Genomic DNA, 27684 nt, shown 5'->3' on the forward strand with positions numbered 1-27684 from the left:
CCTAAGTTTCCTATCTATTTTTTCGAGTCGCTATTGTCAATTTGATCCCATATAGATAGTTCTTAAAAAAGTACAATGCTTAAGGTAGACATTCTTTACTAGTTAAGCTAAACTATTGTTTGGTTGAAATAAGGCTTCAGGAGATATTTTTCGTTTGTTTAACGATTATCTCAGGACAATAGTTTTATGGGTTCATCCAGCCTCAGTGGCTCCAGTCTAGATTCCATGAGAATTTGACAGGGTCTGTGACTTATTTGGAAACCCCAGTGGCATAGTGGTTAAGTGCTTCAGCTGCTAAACAAGAGGTTGGCAGTTCAAATCCACCAAGCGCTCCTTAGAAACTCTATGGGGCAGTTCTATTCTGTCCTATAGAGTTGCTATGAGTCGGAATCAACTCGACGGCAGTGGGTTTGGGTGTCTTATTTGTGTTTATGGCTCACCTCCCTGCCCCCCATTCTTAGCACAGTGCCTGTTCACAAAAGCCACAGGTAAAAAAGGTGGCTTGGTAGCTAACCAAGGCCACATACACAGTCTGGCCTTGTCAACTAGGTGTTTTTGTCATTGTTGTTGTCGTTTTATGGTGTTAACAACCACGCTTTCCACTAAATTTGAAAACTCCCAGCACTTCCATGTTTGTGCTGACCCCCAAATTCAGGCCATGAAACACAGGCCCACCTAGCGGGTCACCTGCTTTCAAGGGTGAAAGCACCTTTTCATGGTAATTACTTCCAAAAAAGGTATTACAATAATAATTATTCATATTCGTGAAAAGCATTTTCTGCTTTGCCCAGTGCTTTCATTATGCAAGTATTTCCTAAACAAAGTTAGGTCTTATCAAAATAAGACAGTTGACTGTACATTTAAAATAGGTGAATTTATCGTATGTAAATTATACCTCAACGGAGCTGATGTAAAAAATAATGAAAATCACAAATGGATTTCAATTTCTTTCTGTGCTGTCCTAGATTTTCCAAAGCATCCTTCATTGAAAGAAAAAAATAGGACAGCGCAGCAGGAGGAAAGGAGACCTTTCCTCAGGATTCTGGGGCCTCCGGTGCATTCCCTCAACAGCCAGGTACTGAGACCCAGCTAAGGGGAAAGAGATGCGTCCTGACTCCTCATTACTTGTGACCTTGGGGAAATTCCCCTCTTCAACCCTCCATTTTCTGCACTGTAAAATGGGCATGATGCCAGCCCTGTCCATCTCGTCAAGCTGTGGCAAGTCTCAAAAGAGGAGGGCAATTGATAACAGGTACGAGAGGACACTGTGAGTTATAACCCCACGCACATGTGACAGGGGTGTGCTGCTGTGAAAACCTCTGCTGCAATCCTACCGGTCTCGGTTATGCATTGCTGCCGTAACAAAAAAAATACTACCAGTGGGTGGCTTTAACAAACACAAACGTATTTTCTCACAGTTCTAGAGTCTAAAAGTCCAAATCAGAGTCTTGGCCGTATCATTTCCTTTTTGGGACGACTTTCTCCTGGTTTCTGGTAACCAGCAGCAATCTTTGGCTTTCCTGGGCTTATAACTTCAATTGTATCTGGGTCTATTCCGCATTTTTTAACACCACTCAGAAGCGATTTGGATCCACCCTACCCCGGTATGACCTCATTAACAAAACAAAAGAAAGACGCTATTTCCAAACAGGGTCATATTCACAGGTACAAAGTTCAGGATGTCAACATAACTTTTGAGAAGGCACAATTCAATCCATAATACCATTGCAACTAGTCTTCTTGCCCCTCTCACTCTTTAAAATTACCAAATATTTCAAACATGCAGAATGTAGAGAAAATATTTTAGACTTGGGAAAAATTTCAGACTTGGGAAAGAGAAGAATCAGGGAGAACAACTATGAACCAGCCAATCAGCTTTGTCAAATCTTAACATTTTGCCATATTTGCTTCAAATCTTTTTATTTTTTTACAGAAATAAAACATTATAGATATAATTAATTTATATCTATATTGTTATGTTGCCAAACTCTTCTCCAAAGTAGTACCAACTTACATCCTGATTAATGGCATATGAGAGAGTCCCAGCCATGCCACATCCTCACCCTCCCTGATATTGCCAGTCTGTGGATGTGAAATGAGGTATCACAGTTGCTTTCATTTGCATCTCTCGTATAACCAGTGAAGTTGAACATCTCATATTTTTGGTCACTTAGGTTTTCTCTTCTGTGAATTGACTGTTGATATAACCTTTTTTTTTTTTTTTAATAGGGCCATTTGTCTTTTTCTTGTTCCCATAGTTTCAATGCCCCCTGCTACTTCTGCCAAATCCATCTTCCCAAAGCAAATTTGGATCATGGCACTCTTCTGCTCTAGACTTCCCATGACTCTCTCTAGAACAAGCCATGCACAATTTGTAACCATGCTCCATGCCCTGGTTTGCCTGTGGGCTTCAAGCTCAGCCCATTAAACTCAGCTCTCACTTGTCTTCCAACCTTACCTTCTACTGCTTCCCACCACACATCTGAACTCCAGCCCACGAAACACAATTTGCTTGGCCCCAGCAATGCACATACCATTCCCTCCACCTGAAATGTGTGCCTCCCTATTTTCACATCCTTCTCAAATGCTACCTTTTCCATGAAACTTATGCTCTCCCTTCAGGTTGAAGTTAAGAGTTCCCTCCTTTGAACTATCTACTGGTGACACTATACCTTTCTTGTGGCATGAATAATTTCCTGTTTCTGTAATGTTTTAACAGCTCTCATTTTGCATACCACTTTTTAGTTTACAAAGTACCTGCACCTTCATTATCCTATTTTAACCTTTATCTATGCAACAGCCCTGTGAGGCTGTATTATTTCCTTCCCTTGAATGGGTGGGGAAACCAGGCCTAAGAGGAATGAGCTCACCCAAGACTCACACTGGCTCAGAGGCAGAGTTGGATTTGAAGCCAGGACTCCCCTAGTCCAAAATCCAGTCCAAATCCAATTCCTCCTATTCTTACATGTGTGTTGTCACTGCTTGTGCCAACACCTGAATCCCTCATGAGAATTTGGACCCCTTGTCTCCTACTTACCTGTATGACCTACAGCTCCCAGTTTTAGGCTTGCCACATAAGGGTGTACTCCATGAATACATAATTTATTGACAAAGTCAGAAGGAAATGATGGCAAGAAATAATAATAATCACTTGCTATGTACCCATTATGCACAAAGGGTTTGCCTATATTAACTCTAACCCTCCCAATAACCCTATTTCAGATAAGGAAATTGAGACTGACGCTCAGGGTCCCAAGCAGAAATCACTGGAGCTGGTATTCGAACCTGGCCTGAGACTCAGAGGTAAGCCCTTCCCTCTGTAATCTCTGCCTAATGTATCCTAAAAGCAAATCCAGCTCAGAAGCGAATGCGAATGCTCTCCTTCTGTCACCAGTCTTGCCAAAGTAGGGACACATGTTCTTCTGGCAGAATGTGGACAAGCAGCACATTCTTACAGGTCCCTTTGGGACTTGGGGGTTTGCTCTCTGAACTGGGAGAGCCTGCCTGGCATTCCCGCTCCCCAGCTTTCTTTTGGGCCCTAGGCAGAGAGAAAGCAGGTGCTCAGGACTGTACAGTTCTGCTTTAGCTGGAGGACCCAGAATGCCAGTAAGGGACGAGGGAGCAGCAAGGTCAAGGGGTAGAAGGCTGTGAAGGAGGTGAGAGGGTTCATGAACCTCACAGCTGGGAAACTAAGGAAGGGGACTGAGGGGGCTGCAGGTTGAAGAGACTACATCTCAAGGCCAGGACAGAGAGGATCAAGGGTAGGTAACTTGACAGTGAACACGGAAGGCTCTGGGGGAGGATGCTGCCCACTGGCCACACCCATGGAAAAGCAAGCACTCCCCCAGTCTCATGGGAGTGTCTGGAGAGTGTGATGATAGCAGGTGAAGTGGGGGCTGGGAGCTGAGGATGGGGGAGGATGGGTAGAGGTGAGAGAGGTCGTTGGCAAGTTTTTTCCACTCCTTACCCTCCCCCACCCCATGAAGAGTAAGTCTTGATGGGGACCTGTGTACCTTTTATCCCAGGGACCTTATCTGAATGGAGGCAGGCCCATAGCCTGAATCTGCTTGCTATTCCTATGACTGTGTATGTTGTGTCTTTTGTAGGCCACTTACTTTTAAGTTGTGTTTGTGTACGACGTGTGTATCTGCAGTTGTATCTCTGTGTCGTTTCTGTGCATTGTGTCCGTGCACTGTTGGTTGTTGGTGTGCTCTGCTTCTCTTGTGTCTGTGCTGTCACTGTGTTGTGGCTCTATGCCTGCTATGTCTGTCTAATTTAGGTGCTGCGCACACTGTACGTCTCTGTGTGTACCTATGTCTATGGCTTATATGTATAACAATTGTCCCTTTATTGTGTTTGTGTCGTGCATGTGGTGTGTTGTGAGCCTGTGTTTGTGCTTGTGTTGTATCTGTGTGGAGTGTCTATGCTACAAGTGCAGGGTGTGTTAATCCTTTTGGGTTGTCCTGGGTCCATGACTGTGCTGAGTCGTGTGTGTCCGCGCCAAGTGCCTGCACCTCCTTGCTGAGGGTCTTTGCCAGCTGTATGTCTGGACCCTGCACGCAGAGTTGTCTGTGTGTCTCCTCGACAAGTGTATAAGCCGTCTCTGTGCGTGGGGTCGTGTGTCTGTGTGTGTTTGCACTGTGCCTCCGTGGTGTAACCGTATCGTGGCGCTGGCTGCCAGTCTGTGTGTGTCCACGCCGCGTGTCTGTGCTCGGCGCGCGGTGGCCGCCAAGGATGCGCGCCCTCGGCGGGCGGGGACCCGGGCGCGGCGCGGGGGCGGGCGCGGGCGGTGCTGCGGGGCCCGGGGGCCGCGGGCTCCAATGGCGAGGCCGGCGCTGCCCCGGCTAATTACATAAGCGGGACGTCAATAATTCGCGGGAAAACGCGAAAAAGATGGCGCCCCGCGCCCAGGGGGCCCCTTCCTGAGTGCCCCGGCCCCTCCCTCCTTCTCCTCCCCCTGTCCTCCCCGCGGCGCCCCCGCGGCGCCCCGCCCCCGCCGAGACCCCGACCCCGGCCCCGGCCCCACGGGCGGACACTCGGCCAAGCAGCCGCGGGGCCGAGTACAGCCGTCTCCGCCGCCGATGCTCCTGGTGGCCAGACTCCAAGTGGGACCGGCGGACACGCAACCTCGCGGTAAGTTCCGCGCTGCGGGCGGCTGGGCCGGGCTGGGGGGACTCCCCGCCACCCTCTTCTTTCTCTCCGCATATCCCTGTGTATTGGAAATCTCCTTGAGCTTTGGCGGGTCCAAGTGCCTCCCGGGGGTTGGAGTCCTGCCGAGCCGTGCGCCTGGGGGATGGGAGGTGAACGGTGCCCGCGGGGCGGCGGGAGCCCCGGGACCCCGAGCCTACGGGGGCACAGTGACAGGTCGCTGGTCCCTTGCCCCAAATCTTTACTTTTACTGTTTTGGGGGGCAGGCTGGGGCAATTAAGATTTTGCTCACGTCCGAAGTCGGGCTGCGGCCGGATTGGGGTGGGGGAGGCTTGGCGTCGGAGAGACCGAGGAGAGGAGCACTTGAATCCGAAGGGGGCACTTCTACAACCTTTCTTTTTTCTTTTTTTTCCTTCCGAACACCCTTTTTAAAAAGCCAACGGCCGCCCCTAGAGAGGCCCCGGCGTATGAATCATCCTCGCTTCCTGCCCCCGCCCGGCCCCGCGCTCCAGTGCCGCGGATTTGAACTGGACGCGGACGGGAACCCGCAAAACAGGCATTTCTTTGCAGATGGGTTTGAATCAGCCAATCACAGCCCGCGGGGGCCCGCTTCGGGAGGATGGAGGCGGGGTGGGGGCCGCCACCCGGGGGCCCCCGCCTGGCCACGGGGGGCGCGGCGGCCGGGCCGGCTCCCAGCGGCACCGCCGGGGAGGAAGTGTCAGTTTGTGAACCTGCCGCTGCCCTGGGCCCGGCGGGCGGGGACCTCGCAGCGCCAGAGGAGCCAGGTGGCAGGGGAGGGCAGGGGTTCAGACTGCATCCCTTACCGACTGCCTGTGTGCTATGCCCTCAAAAAAAGAAAAATGGGGGTTGGGGAGCAGATGTGACTGTGCCGCTGTCTGGGGACCCAAGCCCCTAACAGTACCCCGCTTGCCCCAGGGCCCCTCAGCCACCATCACACTCTCACATGCACACACTCACATTCATCGTACACACACGTATTAGTTTCATATACTCACTGGCTCATCATAGGCGTTCTCACACGAGTACACACACACTCAAACGGAAACACACAAGACTTTCCCAGTCGACGTATAATCATAACACCAGGTGCCCAGCGCCATGGCAGAGAGGGGGAGGGCTTCAGTGCAGGAAACAGAGCAAGGCTGTGTTTGGCCGAAGTGGAGTGTGTGTGGAGGGGCGTGGAGCCAGGTGAGCCCAGAGAGCCTGGGCTGTTAGGGAGGGCTTTGAACATCAGATAAAGGCATTTGGACCTTGCTCAGAAGGCATGGGGGGAGAGGGCACAGAAGGTTTTTCCAGAAGGGAGCTTTAAGACGGTGGAAATTGGTGGCCTTTTGGAAGAGGCTGGTGGGGAGGTAGGAAAGCAGGGAGTGGCGTGTTATACACTAGGCCCCGAGATGCTTGGTACTATCCCCCTCCCCAGGCGCCTAGCATAGGTGAGCACAAGGCTCAGCAAAGTTATTGGATGAATGGGGTGGCCCCAGCCAAAGGTGAGGTCTGGACTTAGACCAGCTTGGTGGGATGGAAAAGAGGGAACTGATGTCAGAAGTCATGGTGCAAGGGTGAAATTGGTTGCTCTCGCAACTCATTGGTTAGAGAAGTCTGAGATGCCTCAAGGTTCTGGGGACCATGGTAGTACCATTAGCAGGAAGAGAGAAAGCAGTGCGGGAAAACAGCACATTTTGTAGGATGGTAAGAGACGGGGCGTGGAGAGGGTGCCGTGGGGATGACTTAACTGCTTGGAGCATATTTGCATTTGGGTAAAAGCATAGGGGCTTTAAATGTCCTAGAATTGGTTTCCATTAAATCATCCCATAATTGAGAACAGAAAGAGGAATTACAAAAGACACAGATGGCCAAGTCTATACTAGTTCACAAGCCATGCAGGAGTTTCCCTTTCTAGGTGACTTTTCCGTGTTCAGAATCAGGGTAGGATGAAAGGCATAAAATCTTCCCAGCTAGAAGACAACCATCCAGAGAACGGGGCAGGAAGTGTGTTTGCTTAAAGGATAAATCCTCAGACTCCTCAACCAGGGACTGTAGCTCAGGCCCCCTGGACAGGGAGCCTTTGCTCTGTGTTGATTGAGAAATTTGTTACCTTTTAGGAGGCAGCATGTATGGGTACAAGGAACCCTAGTGGCCCAGTGGTTAAAGCACTTGGCTGCTAACCAAAAGGTTGGTGGTTCGAACCCACCAGCTGCTCCTTGGAAACCCTATGGGGCAGTTCTACTCTGTCCTATAGGGTCACTATAAGTCAGAATCGACTCAATGGCAACAGGTATTGTATGGGTGGGAAGAGAGCAACACTTACTTAGAATCAGCTCACCTGATTATGAACTATGGCTCTGCTTTTGACCACTAGCCACTTCCCCTTGCAAACGTGTTACCCCATCTGTAAAATGGGGATGATGAAGTCTACTTTGCAGTATTGTCGTGAGGATTCAGTGAGATAATAAATGTGTCTGGCACATAGCACAAGTTGCATACATGTTAGCTTCCCTTCCTTGCTTGCCCTGATGGGCCTTCTGGAACAGGATACAAAGAGTCAAAATCCTGTTCTCTTTCTCTCCCAGTGTCAGTGGAAGCCAATGGAGAATCGAGCTCTGGACCCAGGAACTCGGGACTCCTATGGTGCCACCAGCCACCTCCCCAACAAGGGGGCCCTGGCAAAGATCAGGAACAACTTCAAAGACCTAATGTCCAAACTGACGGAGGGCCAGTATGTGCTGTGCCGATGGACAGATGGACTATATTACCTTGGGAAGATCAAGAGGGTAAACCTTTCCTCCCTGGCCCTTGTTCCCAGGCTGAGCATCTTTCTTCTCATCCCCTGACCCAGCCCCTCAGACCAGTGATTGGGGAAACGCCCTTCTCCTCTGTCATACCCAGAAGCTGAAGAGTGGAAAGAGCCAGGCCTGGTTTTAGGGGCACCATCTTTAGTGCCACATTAGCGAATCAGTTCTTTAAAAAAGTACTCTGAGAGCCTAAATACTTAATCAGGTTGGAGAGCAGTGCTGATGACCATCTGGCCTGTTCTGTCCTTAGCATTCCTACCAAGTTGTCCCTGATTGTACATTTCCAGAGACTGGGAGCACACTCCATGTAGGCACTGCCACCTTCCTCCTCCTTCTAGCCTAGCTCTACTTTCTGGAATACAAGGACTGGGTCTAAGCCTTCTGCCCTCTGGGGAAGTCCTTGTTCCAGTTTGGCTTTTCCCTAGCTGCTTTCTCACGCTGATCTTCCCTCTTTGTACCCCAGGTCAGCAGTTCTAAGCAAAGCTGCCTTGTGACTTTCGAAGATAATTCCAAATACTGGGTCCTTTGGAAGGACATACAGCATGGTGAGTGTTCCTAAGATTCTGGGTATCCATGCCCTCCTTGGGTCCTCTCTCCTCCCCACCTCCATTTTTTTCCCTTCTCTTTCCATTTTGTACTCTTGGCACCTGGCCTTTTCTGTGGACCCTCAAGCCCACCTGAGATGATGATCATATTATCAGTTGTGCATTTATGTAGAAAGGCACTTACTGCATCTGTCATCCCCTTGAGTGCTCATAACCTCATGCAGGAGGCAGGGCAGATGGAGTAAGTGGCTTGGGGAGATGCTGAGAGAGCTGGGACTGGGTCTCAGGCCTGTGTTCATTTCCTTGCTGCACTTGATCTCCTACTGCACAAAGCTCTGGGTCAGTCAGAGGCCAGGAATGGGGAGGGGCCCAGGCAGTCAGAATTGTCACCTGTAGACATGAGCCCAGTGTCCTCTAGCAACATGTGAAGAAGACTGCTGGAGGCAGTCAATGGGGCAAGGAGTTTGGGGATGGGGGAGAGACCAAGAAAGACCAAGAAAGTAGAGATGGAACAGGCAGTGTGAAGATGAACATGCCTGGGGTAAAGCTGAACCAGATTTCCGGGTTAAAAGGAAGTTGGGTTGAGATCTGCAGCTTTGATGCCAGGATTTTTGACAGTCTTCATTCAGTTATATACAGACCATTCCTCACCCCAAAACCCATTGCTGTTGAGTTGATTCCGACTCATAGTGACCCTGTGAGTTGAACTCAGAGTAGAACTGCCCCATAGGGTTTCCAAGGAGCAGCTAGTAGATTCACACTGCAGACCTTTAGGTTAGCAGCTGAGCTCTCAATCACTGCGCCACCAGGGCTCCTATTTCTTCAACAAATAAACCTGTGTTCAGAGCCCTGTGGGGAATACAGAATGGAATCAGATACCATCTTGCCCTCAGGGAACTAACATTCTCTTACAAAGATGGTGGATTGGAGGCATTCTTGCCACCATTCTCCCTTTCCATGCACATGACAGACATCACTAATCAGTCACAACACTCATATTTTCAACACAGCTTTAAGCAGCCACTATCAATCAATCAGGAGCTCAGCTGCTAAACTGAAAGTTGGCAGTTCGAACCCACCCAGCAGCTCTGCAAGAGAGAGACCTGGCAATCTGCTCCTATAAAGATTATAGCAGTTCTACTCTGTCACATGGGGTTGATAGGAGTCAAAATCGACTCCACAGCACCTAACAACAACAACAACCAATCAGAGTTGGCATGAGAGAAGAAACCTGTTCACCATTTACATGGTAGTATGGAGGGAAGGGAAACCCTGGTGGTGTAGTGGTTAAGTGCTACAGCTGCTAACCCAAAGGGTCGGCAGTTCACATCCGCGAGGCGCTCCTTGGAAACTCTATGGGGCAGTTCTACTCTGTCCTATAGGGTCGCTATGAGTAGGAATGGACTTGATGGCACTGGGTTTTGGTTTTATGTAGGGAAGAGGCAGGTTATAGGGTCAGCTAGACCTTGGACCAAATTCTGGCTCTGCCACTTACTACCTGCATGTCTTTGGCCAACTGACAACCTGTCTGAGTCTCAGTTTCTTCATCTGAAAAAAGGGGGTAATGAAATACTGGCCTCACAGTGGCTGTGAGGATTAAATGAGATAATCCATATAAACCACTTAGCCAGTGCAGTTATTACCACTAGTAGTGATGGTGTTCCCAAAAGGTGGAAGTTGCAGTAAGGTACTTTGTAAACAATTTGTTGTCCTAAGGGGTGGATTCCATTAAGCCTGCCAAGTGAAGGCTGCTGAACCCAGCCAGTGAGTAGAGCTTCCAAATAGCCCCTTTCTCCAGAAAGGCTGTGGCCAGTGCAGGATTCTTCCCCAAGCCTCTCTCACCCCAAATTTATTATATAAAGATCCAAAGCAATAAGGGTGTATCAGCTCTCCTGAGTTACTCTCTTACTGAAAGCATAAGGAACCAGCTGAAAAACAAAGTTTGCCATAGCAGACCCTGTACAGAAGGTCCACTGTGTGTCAGGCACCGTGGAAGTGCTATGGTGCTCACCTGGAGAACGGCTCATCTGCTCATCCAGATGACTGCTCATTATGGGCAGGACGGTGGCCTCTCTGGCATCTCTAGAGATGAGGGTGTGAGGCTGGGCTCTCCGTAGTAACTGATCCATCACTTCATTAAGCCAATGAGGACATACTGAACCCTCTGTGGGCACCGCCTTCCTGGGGGCATATTCAGGAATAAGATACGGTCCCTGCCTAGCCATTTAGTCAACAAACATATTTTGAGTGCTTGTATGTGCCACAGACTATATTAGGCCCTGGGGACACAGAAATGAAGAAATACCATTTCTGCCCTTAAAAAAACTTAGTCTGCTAGGGGAAATTAGGCAGGAACACGTGTCAAATTTTACCCAATTTATCCATGCAAAGTTTCACACACAAAAACATATTCTTCCACAAAAAAAATAGCAAAAAAAAAAAAAAAAGATGGAGAGAGAAACTGAGGCTCAGAGGGGTTACATCACTTTTAACCTGTGGGTTAAAAGCGATTTATAAAACATTCAATCACCATGTGTGGATTTTATGTTGCTCTTGAGTCCAAAGAACAAACCATTAAAATTATTACGACATTTAAGAGATAATTGGAAATGTGGACACAAACTGAATTTTTTGATGATATTAAGAAATCATTGTTAATGAAATTTCAAATTCTCATGGAATCTAGACTTTCTGGAGCCATTGAGTCTGGCTGAACCCCCAAAACTATTGCCCTGAGATAATCTTTAAACCTTAAGCCAAAAAATACCCCTGAAGTGTTCTTCAAACCAAAAAATAGCTTAATTAGTAGGTAATGTCTGCCATAAGCACTGTGCTCTTTTAAAGAACTATTTATATGGGATCAAATTGACAACAGCAACTGGAAAGGTTAGATAGGAAGCTTAGGGGGCAATGAATTTATGTTAATGGGGGAGGAACAATTCAGAAAAGGAGAGAGAATGTTTGCATAACTTGAATGTAATCAATGTCACTGACTTATACATGTAGAATTTATTGAATTGGTGTATGTTTTGCTGTCTATATTTCCAACGACCAAAAAAGAAGAAAATTATTAAAAAATTAATAGTAAAAAAATTATTGTTGAACTTCTTAGGTGTGAAAAAAGTGCTGTAATTATGTTTTTAAAAAAGAGACTCCTGATCTTGCAGAGATACGTACTGAAAAATTTATCAATTTTCCATTTTCTGTGGAAAAATGATTGGTGTCTAGGGCTTGATTCAAAATAATATAGGAGTGGGAGAGTGGGTGGGAATATAGTTGGAACAAGATTGGCCATGAGTTCATAATTGTTGATGAGATCATGGAGCATCATAACATTCTGTCTACTATTATATAAGCTTTAACTTTCACATAATAAATGTAAAAAACAGTACACATTAAAAAAAATAATAACAAAAAAAGTTAAGTTAGGCAGGAGAGACAGCATGTCTTTTTGAACAAAGAATTTGATGTCAAACAGCCATGGGTTTGAATCCCACCTCACCTACTGTCTTAGTCATCTAGTGCTGCCATAACAAAGAGAAATTTATTTTTTCATAATCTTGTGGGTTACAAGTCCAAATTCAGGGCGTCATCTCCAGGGGAAGGCATTCTCTCTCTGTTGGCTCTGGAGGAAGGTCCTTCCTTGTCCTCAGTCTTCGGGGAGTTTCTCAGGTGCAGGAACCCCATGTCCAAAGGACGCACTCTGTTCCCGGTGCTGCATTCTTGGTGGTATGAGGTCCCCAACGCTCTGCTTGCTTCCCTTTCATCTCTTGAGAGATAAAAGGTGGGACAGGCCACAGCCCAGGGAAACTCCCTTTACCTTGGATCAGGGAGGTGACCTGAGTGAGGGTGGTGGTACAATCCCACCCTAATCCTTTTAACATAAAATTACAATCACAAAATGGAGGACAACCACTCAGTACTAGGAAGAACAGCCTAACCAAGTTAATGCACACATTTTTGGGGGGACATAATTCAATCCATGACACCTACTTACTAGCTGGAAGGGACTTAACCTCTCTGAGCCTCAATTTCCCAGTCATTATAATGGGGTAGGAAACCCTGGTGGCATAGTGGTTAAGTGCTACGGCTGCTAACCAAGAGGTCGGCAGTTCACATCTGCCAGGCGCTCCTTGGAAACTATCGGGTAGTTCTGCTCTGTCCCATAGGGTCGCTATGAGTCGGAATCGACTCGACGGCAGTAGGTTTGGGTTTTTTTGGTATAATGGGGTAATGATAATGGACAAACCTGTGTGGTTGGAGAGATTTGACGAGGCGGCATGTAGGGCCCAGTGCTAGGCCAGCACATGGCAGAGACGATCAGCACCTGGAATGTGAAATTAAAATTCTTAATACCTGTGAGCCAGACCTGACCGTAGAGGGCCTCTCTCTTTCAGCTGGTGTTCCAGGCGAGGAGCCCAAGTGCAACATCTGCCTGGGGAAGACATCGGGGCCATTGAATGAGATCCTCATTTGTGGCAAATGTGGCCTGGGTGAGTGGGATGAGCAGGGCACTGAGAAGGCCTTGACCTGTGGGCCCGCGCTGGTCCCTCATGGGTACTGCTCCAGGCTGCTGTGGCTTCAGCTGGTTTCGTATTTCTGTTGAAGCTCCAGGGTGACAGGGATCCAATCTCTGGGAGTAAGGGCCCAGGGAAGGGAAGTGACCCTTGATAAGGAGAGTGGGGGCCTCTGGAAAGTAAGAAGTTTTTTTTTTTTTTTTAATTCCCTGCAAGGATGCCAGCTTGGCCACCTTGGTGGGCATCGCCAGCCATTTCCCCAGCGGCTGGAAGGCACAGAGTTTCTAGCACTTGTAGCTCTCCCAGCCCTGGCGCCTTTGGGCTGAATGACCTTGGGCCACTGCTTCCTTGTGGACACTCACCACCACCCCCACTCTTGCCCTAGGTTACCACCAGCAGTGCCATATCCCTGTAGCAGGCAGTGCCGACCAGCCCCTGCTCACACCCTGGTTCTGCAGACGCTGTATCTTCGCACTGGCTGTGCGGGTGAGCACTCCATCTGTCCCAGTCCCTGCTCTCCCCTCTCCTCCAAGCAGGAAGCCCAGAGACTCCCTGGGCTAAGCCTGACTCTCCATCACAGAGGCTGAGCTCCAAGCAGAAGGGTCACACCTGGGCTTTGGAGGCCTCTGTCATGTACCAGCTGTATGTGCCAGGTTACTTAGCCTCCTGAGTCTCCCTGAGCCTCAGTTTCCTCAATCGTAAAATGGATATGGGTGTGGTGTCAGGAGTAGGAGGCCTCCAGTAAATGGTAAGCAGTTACCTTTCTGTTGATTCCAACTCGTGGTGACCCCACGTGTGTCAGAGTAGAACTGCGCTTCTTAGGGTATCCAGTGGCTGCTTTTTTGGAGGTCAATCACCAGGCCTAGAATCCAAGGCACTTCTGATTAACACCAAGGTCCAGCCTTTTAGTTAACAGCTAAGGGCGTTAACCATGTGCACCACCCAGAGACTTCTCCAGTAAATGGTGCTGTATTATTAAAAGAGAAAATCCATGTAAGTGCCCACATCCACTACATAATGAAAGTGATCGTTGCCTTTTTTGTGCTTATTACTCTTAATACCATTATTAATGGAGATCCTTTTGGGATAAGATGATGGGTTTGGGATCGTGGAGCAAAAGCTCCTTGCATTTCTCAGCTATATGGGAATATCAGTGGGGCCCTCCAAACCCTGCTCAGCACGTGCTGACACCTGTGGCCCAACGAGAACCCCACGGGTGACTCGAGCCCTCATCTCCCCCAGAAAGGCGGCGCGCTGAAGAAGGGCGCCATCGCCAGGACGCTGCAGGCCGTGAAGATGGTGCTGTCTTACCAGCCGGAGGAGCTCGAGTGGGACTCTCCGCACCGCACTAACCAACAGCAATGCTACTGCTACTGCGGCGGGCCTGGAGAGTAAGGAGAGGGCCAGAGCGCAGCGGCGGGCCCCCTGGGAGGCGGGGCAGAGCCCCAGGGAGCGTCAGCCTGCGGGGGCGGGGAGGGGGCTATTCGCAGAGAGCCAGTCTGCGGGGCGGGGCTCAAGGGGCGGGTCCGAGCCAGGACGCCAAGGACAGGGGCGCGGCAGCGGGGGTGGGACCAGAGAGGGAAGGACCTCGAGGCTGGGCCCAAGTGGGCCGAGCTCCCGCTGGTCAGCGCTGGGGGGTAGGGGGCAGAGATGTTTACTTGGGGCCCCGGTGAGAAAGGAGCAAGTACTGAAGTATGCTTAAGGGCCTGGGTCTGAGTGTCCCATTCCTTCCAAGATGTCCAATCCTGGCCCTGACCCATGCCAGCTGTCCAACCGTGAACTAGTTAATTTCCCTGAGTGTCAGTTCTCATACTTTCCTGGTCATATGGTGGTTTTGAGCATGAAATTAGATAATTCGTGTAAAGTCTCACAGTGCCTGCCACATGGTAAGCACTTAATAGGTGTGAGCTCTTGCTGGTGGTGGTAGTGGTGACACTAATGTATGAAGATAAACATTTGCACTGTCAGAGCCAGTGAAACAGGCTATCTGGTGAGATACTAAGATCCTTTTCCCTGGAGATGTGCAAGCAGGAGCCTGGGGGTCATCCCTTGGGGATGATGTGAAGGGGATTCTGGCTCTGGCTAGGGGGAAAGAGTCTAGATAAGCCATAGGCAATTAAGCCTGCTCCCTTGGGCTGGCTGACCTCTGCACCAGCCACTGTGGGAGGAACCACAGAAGTAAGAGATGGCATCTCTGCTCTCAGGACCCCCAGGCATCAGAACCCTCAGTCCTGAATCTCAGCCCCAAGCCATGTTGATGAGAACTAGGGGTCTGGAGGCTGTGTTACAGCCCAGCTCCAGCTGGGCAAACCAAGTCTCTCAAAGAGTAATTACTCAGGCCGAGGAGCCTGTGGGGGAGGGGCCGGGAGGCCTAGGGGATAACAGATGGGAAAATGTGGAAACCTTTAGAGCAATAAGGCAGTGGTTCTCAAAGCTTAAAGAGCAGATTAAAGATGGTTGTTAAAATGCATCTCTCAGGGGCTCATCCAAAAAGAGCAGGTGTAGGTTGGGTCACGGAGTCTGCATTTTAACCTAGCCCCCCCCCCGCCCAGGTGATTCCGATGCAGGTGTCAAGCGGAGCACACCTGTCAAGGTGTGAACAAAGTATTATTAAGGAATTTCTTCTTCATGAATATTCAACAAGTTGTTGTTGAATGGCCACTATAGGGTAGGCATAGTACCGGGTAAGAAAAACCAGACATGGTTCCTACCCCCGTGGAGTTTACAGGAGCCATTATTCTCCCTTAAATCTCCTGAGCAAACCTTTCCCTGTCAGTGGTGTTTGAGAAGTAATGCAGTTCAGAGATGGGGGCTCCAATGTGGCATGGTGAGGAAGAGCATGGTCTTTGAAGTTAGGGAGCCCAGGATTTTAATCATCAACCACTCCTTTTCTGAGTGACTTTGTAGCATGTCATTTAAATGCTGACTCATCTGTAAAATGGGGGCAGTGGCTCGTCTTTTGGAGCCCTGGTGGCACAGCGGTTAAGAGCTCAGCTGCTTACCCAAAGGTCGGCAGTTGGAATCCACCAGCTGTTCCCCGGAAATCCTATGGGGCAGTTCTGCTCTGTCCTGTAGGGTCACTATGAGTTTGGGTTTGGCCCGTCTTTTACCAAATACTGAGATCAAATAAGCTAGCACATTCCCTGCTCCCAGTACCTCCCCTGGCATAGCCTGAGTGCCCGGTAAATGTGAGTTCTTTTCCTTTTCCCTCAGTGGAGGACAGGTTTATGTTGGGAGAGGTCACTGAGGCTCAGGCCAGACTGGGAGTGCTTGGGCAGGCTCACGTGGGCCCCTGTCTCTCTAGATGGTATCTGCGGATGCTGCAGTGTTACCGGTGCAGACAGTGGTTCCATGAGGCCTGCACCCAGTGCCTTAATGAGCCCATGATGTTTGGAGACCGGTAGGTACTGGCACTAATCTGGGCGAACTCAGTCTTGGAGGGAGGTTCTAGTGGGGGGTGGCAGCTTATTCACATTGCTTGCCAGATGGGTGTCTGTATTACTGTGCACATGCCTGGGCTGGGTGAGGAAGCAGTAGAGGAACAAGCTAGACCACATCCCCACTTGCCATTGACTTGTGGGGGACCTTTGACAAATCCCTGCCCTCCCTAAGCTCCAGTCTCTCCAAGTGTCTCTTTGCGGGGAGGGGGGGGAGCGGTGACACAGGCCCTGCCCCATCCCTGCCCAGGGTTGTAGGAGCCAGTGGGGCTAAGCCAATCTGACATTATGTGTGACATTTGGTATGCGTGACATTTGGTTGGTGTCCTGTTTTGTGATTGTATGGGTGTGTGTGTCTGAAAGGGGAAGAGGGTGACCTGTAGGCCAGCCTGGCTCATCTCACTTTCTCTGAACTCAGCCACACTCCAGGCGATGATTTTTCAGGAGGGGGTTGGAGACAGGGGAGTATTCCTTCATCCCTGCCTTGCTCCATCCTTGCCCTGCTCCCTGTCCCCCTGCAGGGCCACCAGCCCCAGGGGTGAGAATGCTGACTATGGAAGACAGGTGGGGGATAAGGGGTGAGAGGGCTGTCAGAGCCCGTCCCACCACAGGCCCCCACTCCACACACCCACAGGTTCTACCTGTTCTTCTGCTCCGTGTGCAACCAAGGCCCAGAGTACATCGAGAGGCTGCCCCTGAGATGGTGAGAGGGTGGGGCTTGGCCAAGGCCCACCCCTGCCCCCCTCCCAGTTCCTCCCTTCCCTCTGGGAATAATTCCATTCCAGCCATCTGGTCCCAGCCTTGCCCTGCTCTTCAGCTGGGACCCAGGAGGCTCCAGCCCTGGCTGTTAGGCTGCCGCCTCACCCCACTCATCACCTTGCCCTCTTGCCCAGGGTGGACGTGGTTCACCTGGCCCTCTACAACCTGGGGGTGCAGAGCAAGAAAAAGTACTTTGACTTTGAGGAGATTCTGGCCTTTGTCAACCACCACTGGGAGCTTCTGCAGCTTGGCAAGGTATGCGGGGGCTGTGGGGCATTGGAGTGGCACAGGTGAGATGACTGAAGTCCATAGGGGCAGAGTGTTGCCCAAGGTCACACAGTGCATGACTAGGATCTAGGTCTCTGGGGACAGAGACCCCGAACCAGGTAGCCCTTCTCTTTGAGCTGCTGCGTCTTTGAGTCCGGGCCTATGAACCTGTGCCCTGCAAGGGGCTTCTTGAACCCAGGTTTTGGCAGTGGACAGGGTAGGCCTTGGACCGAGTCTGGCTGGAACAGGGCTCTGCTGAGATGTTTGTGTGACCTACTCCTGATTACCTGGCTAGGATGGAAACTGAGGTGGGCCCACCCCCTACTGGTCCTACTCTGAATAGCAGATGTGGGTCACCAGGGGCCTGGATGCTGCGGATCCATAGAGTGAAGTAATAAACCAGACGCTTTGAGGGTCAGAGATGGAAAGTTACTTGCCTGTCATCAGGCACAGCTTCGGAGCTCAGCAGGAGCTGGAGGCAGGGCCTCCCCAGCTGCTTCCAAGGTGGGGCTGTGTCCCCTCTTCCTAATGACACCCTTAGAATCCTCTCCACCACATCCAGAGTGGGCATCCTCTCTACTTATTTGAATGAGACAGTACTAAACAAAAAAGTAACCCTTATACTTTGCAAAGGGTTTTCGTATAATAATGACTGCGATTTACAGCATTGAATTTATAAGAAAAAAAATTCACAAGAGATAGACTTAGTATTTTTTTAATAACATTTTTTATAATTTATAAAAAATGATTCATGTTTCTGGTAGAAAAATTTTAAAGCACCAAAAAGCATAAGGGAGTATTCCAAAAGAAAAAAATCATCCCTATTCCACCACGTAGGAACAACTACCGTTGATGTATAGATACATTTCCTTCCAGCCTCTCTTCTGTGCATATTTTTCCTTTTTATATGGTCTAGATTATACTGTATGTATGATTTTAAATCATCTTTGCTTTCAGTTTGCATTATAAATACTTTTTTATATTATTAGAGTCTTCATAAACATTTTGTTTTATGGCCGCATTGCTTCCCACCAGTTTGTTTCCTTACTGGTGGGCTTCCCCACCAGTTTTGTTCTCATTTGTCCACCATTAGAAACAATGCTGTCGTGAACATCTTTGTATGTAAAGCTTTGTTCACGTTTTGTATTGTATCTGTATGGTAGATTCCATGGAGTAGTGGTACTGGCTCGAAGGTATGGATATTTTTAAAGTTCCTGATATATTCAGGACAGGAGTTATTCTTCCCATTTGCAGATGGAGAAACAAGTTCAGGGAGGTGAAAAGACTTGTCCAAGGTCATAGAATAGGTCAGCAGTCCTCACCTGCAGGACTCAGAAGCATCAGGAATTGAAGGGAGGGAGGGGACGGGGCTGGGGCCGCTTCAGACACCACGTGCCTGGGTCTGACTCTGTCCTGCTGGCCTGCTCCCTCTTAGCTGACCAGCACCCCTGTGACGGATCGAGGACCTCATCTCCTCAACGCTCTGAACAGTTACAAAAGCCGGTGCGTGCAGGGAAGGGAGGGAGTGCCACGGGCCCCCCAGTAGGTGGAATTTCAGTCTAAAGGTTCTTCTTATCTCAAAGCCTTTGCCCAAGCTGTGCTCCCTCCCTAGAGTTCCCCCCTCTTTCTCTTTGTTTATATAAATCCTTTCCATTGGAGACCCTGGTGGCTTATGGCTAAGTGCTATGGCTGCAAACCAAAAGGTTGGCAGTTCGAATCCACCAGGCACTCTTTGGAAACTATGGGGCAGTTCTGTCCTATAGGGTCGCTATGAGTCGGAATGGACTTGATGGCAATGGGTTTGGGTTTTTTTTTTTGTTTCCCATCCTTCAAAATCCAGGGAGCATTCCACCTCCTTTACAAAGCTTCCCTTGACCTTCTCAGCAGCCTGACACATTGTGATACTGGGTTCAGTTCCATAAGAGGCTGTACCCCCGATCTCTGGGGATCTCTCCTTCTCTAGCCATCTTGGTTCTGGGCTGGGCACTGAGGAATTGATTCATCATCCCTAGGTGGGCTGTAGCCTCCTCACTCATCCCCTAGCCTGTCTCTTCTGAGTTCTTCTCAGAAGACTCAGCTGACCACCTCTATTGCTAGCACCACAGGGAACTGCCACCCTCCTGAGCCTGGCATTTGAGGCCCTTTATGATTAGATCCTGCCCACCTCTTCTGCCATTGCCCCATTGCTTTGTTTGTCCTGGGTGCCACCCATACTGAATTCCTTGCTTTCCCATCTTAGTGCTTTTGATCATGCTGTTGTCTCTGCCTAGGATGCTCTTCAGTTCCTTTTATTCATTCATTGCATCAACAAATATTTATGGAATTGCTGTTCTATATCAGGCTCTGTGCTAGGTACTGAGGACACAGTGGGGAATAAGACAAGGTCCTGGCTTCTGTGAAATCTTTTTAGACATCTCTATGTGTAATTAACCATTCTGCCTTCTACTTTCCCATGGTTTGGGGCCCAGACACAGCCTTACTCTTGCGTACATCAGGCCAACTAGCTTCCCAGTGGATTGTGAGTCCCCTGAGGGTAGGGCTGTGTCTGGGTCACCTCACCAGCCCCACTTGGTAGCTCAGCCAGTATTGAAAGGCTGAATAAAGTGCCTGAAGTGCTTTCAGTCTGCTTGGGGAGACCAGAGACCAGATTGGTGTAGAATCCAGTGTCTCGACCTTAGGAGTTCCACTGTGAGCTGGAGGAGGCCTTCCAGTAGGAGGTGGGAGAGGAGCAACAAGAACCACACACCTGCTGGAGGAAGGACAGGCAGGAGCTGCCGGCCACATTCTCAGCCACCACCTGAAACTCCTGATCCCGTTGGCTTTGAGGAATGAGAGTCTCTGGAGGCCACTTTGGATTTTAGCTCTGGGTCCAGGAAGCCAGAGAGGGTGGTTTAATGCTTGACCCCGCTCACCAGGAAGATAGACCAAGACTCCAGAGCTTTCTCCTTCCCCTGCCCACCCCCCAGGTTCCTCTGCGGCAAGGAGATCAAGAAGAAGAAGTGCATCTTCCGTCTGCGCATCCGTGTTCCTCCCAACCCACCAGGGAAATTGCTGCCTGACAAGGGGCTGGTGCCCAGTGAGAATGGCGCCTCCTCTGAGCTGAGAAAGAGAGGAAAGAGCAAGTCAGGGTCAGTGCTCCAGGGAACCCAGGAGCAAGGGCCTTAGCTGAACTCAGTTTCTCTGCTCCTAGCTCCCAGCCCTAGTGGATGGGCTGTGTGGTAGGCCCAGAGTATGGTGGCATCTAAGTAAGCAAGGAGGGTCTATGCCCAGCTAGTCCCAGCTGGAGGTATCCTGAGAGGGCCAGGTAGTGACTTGTTCCCAGACTCCTCCTACCACAGTCCCTTTGTCTCCCTCAGAAGGAAAGCCAGATTGTGGGGTCCAGCCTTGCTAGGCTAGAGGGATCAGAGATAAGGGAAAATCAGAGTGTGTAAGGGGTCCCTAGCTCTTCTGGCTGAGCTGAGCCCCCTCATCGTGGGTGTGGGGGGCAGGGCATCTGGACACATGTGCCTGGGGGGCACCTTCTTCGCCTTTCTGACCACCATGCCTTCCTCCACACCTTCCCACACCTGCTGCCCCAGAGGACCCCCTGCCCCAGTCTCCTTGTGAAGGAGCTAGTGTTGTCAGAGCCCAACCCCACCCCCATGGCTGCGACCCCAGCCCTGCCGCTCCCTAGGCTCCTCCATCCCCCCACCAGCAGGCTGTGACTGGGCCACCTTCTCCCTTTTCTGTCTCCACAGTTTGTTGCCTCATGAATTCCAGCAGCAGAAAAGGCGAGTTTATAGAAGAAAAAGATCAAAGTTTTTGCTGGAAGATGCTATTCCCAGTGTTAGTTTCTTGTTTTCTTACTCTCCACCTTCACCCAGCAGGATCAGCACTTATTAGGGATTCCTGTGCCTAGAACTAAGTCCTCCAGCCCCAGGGGATTCATCCACGTCCCTTAAAGGAGAAACCAGCTCCTAGTACAGCAAAATAAGGGAAAGCCAGGCACTCCTGTACCTTCCCAAGTTCTCCCAAGAACCCAAAGGGGTGGGCAAGGGCAGGTACTATCTTTGATCTTACTGTCCAGGTGTGGAAACTAAGGGCCAGGGAGAGGCAGTGACTTCCTGAGGTCACACATAAAAGCAGTAGTAGCCTAGCCCAGCCTAGAACCCAGAGCCCCAGAACACTCTTCATTAACTTCCATCTTTGTTGAACCCATCCCCCCAGGCAATAAAAACAATGCCTCACATCTCCCTAGCACTTCACCACCATTTAACTTTACTGTGTTTCCTGCCACCTCTAACAGTAAAGCAGGATAGGGGTTATTGTCCCATTTTGTGGTTGAGGAAACAAGTCTAGAAAGGTAAAGGTCATACAGTTAACTAGAGACAGCCAGGACTAACCAGGATGACTTGACTCCCTGGTCAAGACTTGGAATAAGGAGGAAGTGAAAAGCCTCCTTATCCTGTGGAGAGTCCAGCCCTCGGAAGCCCTGGCTGGACCAGCAGGCAGGCTGTGTGGCCTTCAGCTGGGGAGAAGGCGAGCTTGTGGAAGGTGGGTTTAATGCTCTCTGCCTGATCCTCCCCCTCTCCTCCCTCCGTCCACAGAGCGACTTCACCTCTGCCTGGAGCACCAACCACCACCTGGCCAGCATATTTGACTTCACACTGGACGAAATTCAGAGTTTAAAAAGGTAACAGTGAGGGACCCTGAGGAGAGGTCTCTTCTGGAGACTGAGATGGGACCAAGTGGGGAGGCCACCTCCATTCCCCAAGAGTGAAGGAAGATTCTGGGAATCCCCAATGAAAATGGTCCTTATTGCATGGGGCTGCCTTGAAGGGTCCTACGTGACAGCTTTCAGCATCAATGCCCTCTGGCTAAAGTGTCCCCAGGGCTCCTGTGGGACAGCTCCCCAGTACGGTGGCCCTCTGTTCCTCTTTGATTCCTTTTCCTGCCTCTCCCTTTTGCTGAAATTGCTGTGGTTACCCCCACAGTCCATGCAATTTTGATGTCTCTCCATTTTTGCTCTTGCTCTTTCCTCTGCCTGGAACACCTTTGCCCTGCCTCCCCATCTGAAAACTCAAGACCCTGCTTCCTCCAGGAAGCCTTCGATAACTCTCCTCAGACTATTATAGGATGCATTCTTGTGTATTCCCCAACACCCTGTGCTTACCACATTTTACCGTGATAATGTAATGACATCATCTCCCCTGTGCACTGTGAACACCCAAGGGGAAGGGCTGGATCTGCCATCTTATTCCCCAAATTAAATGTCATCCTGTGCTTTCCCGTAAGCATGGAGCAAAGAGTCAGACCTGGGCTCCAGCCCTGCTTACCAGGTACCAGCTGTGTGACCGTGAAGCCCTCTGAACCTCTTCTGTTTTCACATGGTTATGAGGCTCAAGATACTGCAAATGAAAGCATTTTTGATCTGTAAAGTGTTGCACAAGAGCCTGGGATTATGCTTATTAAAATCTTTAATGTCACCAATGTTCAGGGAAGGCTTTCTTGAATCCTTGGACTTTGAAGGCTGGATGCATAGAAAATGGACAGGCAGGGAAGAGGCAACTGCAGGTGTGACGGTGGGAAGGATTTCAGTAGTAGGGAGATAGGCCTCCCCTGGGATGAAGGACACATGTCAGAGGGGTGGACAGATGGCTGGAGAAGTCCCAAAGGGCCCTGAGAATCAAGTGGTAGGACGTTGCTGGGCCTGGTGAACGTCAAGCTCACCCTCGACTTCCTTCTCAGCGCCAGCTCAGGCCAGACCTTCTCAGATGTGGACTCCACGGATGCTGCCAGCACCTCTGGCTCTGCCTCCACCAGCCTCTCCTATGACTCTAGGTGAGCTTCCTGGGAGCCTGTCCTTATTGTGCAAGTTCAATCATTTTCCCCCCTCCCCCAGCCCCTGCCCCTCCAACTTCTGCAACAGTGTGGTTCATTTGTACATCTGAGTCTTGGGCTGGAGGTCCTGGCCTTCTGGGACCCTGGCTCTGATTGTGTGAGCCTGGCTCTGGGAGCCTCTGGTTCTTATCGCTGGGGCTTGGATGGGGGCTGAATATGAGCATTCAGGGTGCTGTGGTTTCATCCCTTTGGGATGCTGCAATAGGTTGTGTGACACTTCCTGTGGGGCAATTCCATTTCCAGGGTTGTTTGACCAGAGGTTCTTCATTCTGGGGCTCTTGGCCTATATGTCATGATTTTGCATGTCTGTGCCTCTCTGACTGCAGGATTCCTTAACCTTGGTTCTTGGCTGTCTGAAGCTGGTGTCTTTCAGGGTCTCTAAGGGAGCCATTTATTTGGAGGCTTGATGGAGGGGTAGATGGCACCCTGCAGAGATAGCATGGAGGGGGGGACAGAAATCCCTGGGGACCTAGCTGAGGGCACATGTTTGGCAGTTGGTCCTCAGCAGCATAGGGAGGGTGGATGCTGAAAGCACACACAGAATTTCTTACGGACTTGGAGTCTCCTTTAGCTGTAACTTAGGATACTTGAGGCCCTTGCAAAAGTAGAATTAAAATTGTGATGCCTATAGAGGTGTGTCTTGGAGACTTTCTCTGTTTCAAATCATCTCTGACTAGGTGTGTCTGCTGTTGCCTCTTTATATTCTCATTTGTGTTTCTTTGGTTCTCACTAGCTCTTCGGGTTCAGCATCTAAGTATCTGTGAATGTGCACCTCTTCTGTGTCCACTTCCCTATCCTGCCTCTGTCCTGTGTGTGTGCATACATGTCTCTCTCTCCAATCCAGACTCTGGGGTACGAGGTATTTTAGTCCCCAACTGCCCTCCCCCACCCTTATTTCACTCCTTTTGCTACAAATGAAGTCCAGCTGAGGGACAAGGCAGTGTAACCAGGGCTGCTGCATTGCACAGCTTCAGGGGACACAAAGAGTGAGGCCCCTGGACTTGTGCAGTGCTGAGGTCCTGAATACAAAGAGCATGTGCTTTATAGTTGAGCACACCTTTGTTTGAACCCTGGTTCTCCCACTCCCCAGCTGGTTATTTCTCCTGTCCATCCTGTTTCCCTCCTCCCAGGCCTATGGTGAGGATATAGTGAGATAATTCATGCCCAGGGCCTGATGTAGTGCCTGGTACCTAGGATAGTGCTCAGGGAGAGCAATTTAGAGTTATGATTATCCCATCTCATTCCCACTATCTTACTCTCCCCTCTCTTGACATAGACGGACGGTGGGCAGCCGCAAGAGGAAGCTGACAGCCAAAGTATACATGCCACTGCAGGCAAAGCGGCGGGCAGCTGAACTGGGTGGGCGCTGCCCCTCAGACAGCAGTGCAGAGGGGGCGTCGGGCCCTGAGCGGCCAGACGAAGGCATTGACAGCCACACATTTGAAAGCATCAGTGAAGATGACTCGTCCTTGTCCCACCTCAAATCATCCATCACCAACTACTTCGGCGCAGCTGGGCGGTTGGCCTGTGGGGAGAAGTACCAGGTGTTGGCTCGGAGGGTCACGCCAGAGGGCAAGGTTCAGTACTTGGTGGAGTGGGAAGGGACTACCCCTTACTGACCAGCTGTCAGGGAGCCCAGGAAACCAAAGGAGGGATAGTGGAAGCCACAGCCTCCCCATTTCTCTCCAGGCTGGGGTGGGAAGGGAAGCAGAACTGAGCTGCAGGGGTCTGGCTAAAGGTCCGGCCAGCCTGCCTGCTAGAGGCCCTGCCCAGGCACAGGCCTTCGCCACCTCTGCTGTGCTCGTTCTGCTCTTGGGCCTTTTCAGGCTCCTTACCCCTCTGCCTCTCTAAGGTCCCACTGGCTATTTCTCAGTGTCACCACATCCCGACTCCAACCCCTCAAATTCCTGTATCTGTACCTCTGAATCTTCCCCACCCCCCAGCTCTGTGACCCTGTTTCCTGAGGCCTGAACCTCTCTGTCCCTTCACCTGACTCTCACCCCCATTGGGTATGTACTATGTGTTTACACACCCTCTATGTACACATCTGTCCCTCCACTGGATGCCTTTCACAGCTGACCCATGGGGCAGCCAGTCCTCCCCAGGGCCACATTATGAGAATGGGTGAAGGGGGTAGAGGATGCCGCTCAACTTTTCTCTCCCACTTTCTTGCCCTCCCCTTCTGCCCTGTGAAAGCCTGTGTGGCAGAGACCCTGGGATGCTAAGGATCTGACAAGTGAAGAGGCTGGGTCTCTGCCTCAGAAGGCACCAGCACCAGGGCCCAATGATTATAGCTGAAAGTGAAGGCTACAGGTGTCAGCTTCTTAGGTCACAGTTTTCCCTATCCTGACCCCACCCCTCTTAGTTGCCATGGAGCTGGGCCTAGCCTAGTTGCCGAAATGAAGCCATCCTTGAAAACCTGAGCAACAGGCGGGGAGGGAGGGGGAGGCAGGAAAGGAAGTCATGTCATGCCAAGCAGCCAAACAGGCTGTTTTCCTGTTGCCTTTCCAGACCCCACCGCACACACAGCCAAATACACATGCACTCACACAAGCTTAAATCCACATGTGCTCTCATCCTCCAGGCACGTATCTCCACATAACCGGACACCCTACATCCAGGCACACACATTCAGGCCCCACCCTCCAGGTGTGTGCACATCACTGACAGCCACACAACCCCTCCAGGGCCCGTCTGGCCCCTGCCCTTGGCTTTCCCTTGGCCTTCCAAGGGCGATGTGCTGCAACTAAATGTGAAAGCCCGGTTCCTGGCCCCGCCTTTCCGCCCACGAACCAGCTGCGGCCTCACAGATAAGCACAGGGTTCTCGTACCCTCTTCCATGACCCCTGCCCCATCCTAAAATTGACAATCACTTTTGGGTGGGACAGGTTGGAATTTTTAAAGGGCCTATATCATTCAGTCCCCGCAAAGGGAAGCTTCGTCTGTGAGAATATAAACAGAATTCTTAGAACTGACAAACTTGGTCCCATGTGGAGGAAAACCAAAAATGGGAAGGGAGAGAGGGACCCCTCACTTTTGCTGCTTCCAGAGATGTTAGAAACTGACTCACTTGATTGGAAAATGTAAAGTGCCTTGAATGGGGTGGTTGGTGGGGGGTGGGGAGGCACCAGATAGGGACCAGCCTGCCAACTGCTCCTGTGGCTTCTAGCCTGGCTGGGGCTTATAGGCTGCCAGCTGGAAGGCGGAGGTGGATGGAGCAGTGGGAGGAGTGATGACAGCAGTGGCAGCAGGCTTGAGGAGGTGGTTTTTCCGTTACTAGGCCTGACCCACTCCCTACCTTAGGGGGTCCCTGAGCTAGTTCAGATGCCCTCTGCCTCAAACCTCAGCTCCTTCAGTGCCTTTCAAATGGGACCTCGTCTCCTGTGCACAGCCTAGCACCTCCCTCTGCTTCTCTGGCATGGCCTAGGCAGGGATGAGCTGGGGTTGAACACAGTTCTCCCCCTTCTCAGCCCCAGGGCTGCTGCCACTCAAGCCCAGCAGGGGTGTGGGACCTGGGATCCAATCTGTGGCTTTCTGTGTGGCTTCAGAGAGCACAGCAAGTTCCCAGGCCTGCTTTCCAGGCTTCTGAGAAAGCACAGGACAAGCAAGGTCTGTTACAGTGCATCTGCACCTTCCCTACTTAGGCTCCAGACTCTGGGCTTGAAGAAAGGGGTGTCTTCCCTACTTGGGAAGTCGGCACAAGGCCTAGCAAGGTCACTCTGACTCCCCACCTCAGCATTTCATTCATATGAGATTTAAGAGCTGCATTACTGCCAACTGATCTTAAAATAACCCTGTGCACCTTCTAAGAGATTTATGGTTTGAGTTGCTGCTTTTAATAACATTTGTTATATTAAAGTTATAATTAATGTGTCTGATGTACAATTTAAAATTTCTTTGAAAAACTGCCTACCTTTGCCCTAGTGAGTTACCAGCTGCTGGATAACAGGAGACACTGGCTTTGGTTTTTGCTCTTGGTTTCCTGGAAGCTGGGGAGGAATGGCAGCACCACATCCTTTTTCTGGCCATCTCCTCAGGCCCACCGCATTCTCAGCAGTACTCTCACCCTCACCACCACAGAGGATGTGGAACCTTTTTTCTATTGTATTTTACTCATGGAGGCAAAAAACATGGGTTGAGGGCCATAGAGAAGTAGAAGGTGGGAAATAGACATTAACCCTCCTAAAATACTTAAGTACAGACACTATATAACTTTACTCAGTATACACAGGCATGCAATTATAGAAATGAATTTTAGGCCTGGCTTTACTATTTATAACTTGCATTCCATTGGTCAGGCTCTTCTGCTTTAGTTTCC

General features: G+C 50.3%; 2 protein-coding genes across 10 annotated transcripts in view; one reads left to right on the forward strand and one right to left on the reverse strand.

The window, feature by feature from the left end:
• Window positions 1-5010: 5010 nt before the first annotated feature.
• On the forward strand, window positions 5011-27244 carry PHF19 (PHD finger protein 19). Of its 6 annotated transcripts, XM_064291522.1 has the most exons (15): window positions 5011-5133; window positions 7740-7940; window positions 8425-8506; window positions 12904-12999; window positions 13409-13509; window positions 14266-14414; window positions 16328-16423; window positions 17095-17163; window positions 17354-17474; window positions 18922-18989; window positions 20453-20614; window positions 21224-21311; window positions 22073-22158; window positions 23214-23306; window positions 24643-27244. In XM_064291522.1, the coding sequence occupies exons 2-15, from the start codon at window positions 7755-7757 to the stop codon at window positions 24983-24985; spliced, it is 1740 nt and encodes a 579-aa protein (XP_064147592.1). In that variant the 5' UTR covers window positions 5011-5133; window positions 7740-7754; the 3' UTR covers window positions 24986-27244. The 6 variants fall into 6 exon arrangements, 5 of the variants coding, with proteins under 5 accessions (XP_064147592.1, XP_064147590.1, XP_064147593.1 ...); XR_010323040.1 differs by lacking the exons at window positions 20453-20614; window positions 21224-21311 and having other exon boundaries at window positions 5030-5133; window positions 24643-24683; XM_064291521.1 differs by lacking the exons at window positions 5011-5133; window positions 7740-7940 and having other exon boundaries at window positions 8479-8506; window positions 14270-14414.
• LOC104845637 (protein CutA homolog) overlaps window positions 11255-27684 on the reverse strand; it is a 37845-nt gene continuing 21415 nt past the window's right edge. For 2 of the 4 annotated variants that reach the window (XR_010323041.1, XR_010323043.1), the window contains 2 exons: window positions 22802-24891; window positions 19250-20585 (listed from right to left, as the gene is read on the reverse strand). Coding sequence is in view for 1 of the 4 variants with exons in the window: in XM_064291530.1 (XP_064147600.1) it covers window positions 12827-12833 (7 nt within the window). In the remaining 3 variants the exon portion in view is untranslated. Of the gene's footprint in view, window positions 12834-19249; window positions 20586-22801; window positions 24892-27684 lie in introns of those variants that run through there. The other 2 variants (XR_010323042.1, XM_064291530.1) reach the window with 2 other exon arrangements.

Source organism: Loxodonta africana, chromosome 9, assembly GCF_030014295.1.
Source record: "Loxodonta africana isolate mLoxAfr1 chromosome 9, mLoxAfr1.hap2, whole genome shotgun sequence".
In the NCBI taxonomy this organism is placed as follows: Eukaryota; Metazoa; Chordata; class Mammalia; order Proboscidea; family Elephantidae; genus Loxodonta; species Loxodonta africana.

Coding starts and splice junctions, on each gene's coding strand:
- PHF19 (XM_064291522.1), top strand. CDS start 7,755: ATGGAGAATCGAGCTCTGGACCCAGGAACTCGGGACTCCTATGGTGCC. Junction 14,415..16,327: donor TACTGCGGCGGGCCTGGAGA/GTAAGGAGAGGG, acceptor CTGTCTCTCTAG/ATGGTATCTGCGGATGCTGC. Junction 20,615..21,223: donor AGAGGAAAGAGCAAGTCAGG/GTCAGTGCTCCA, acceptor CTGTCTCCACAG/TTTGTTGCCTCATGAATTCC.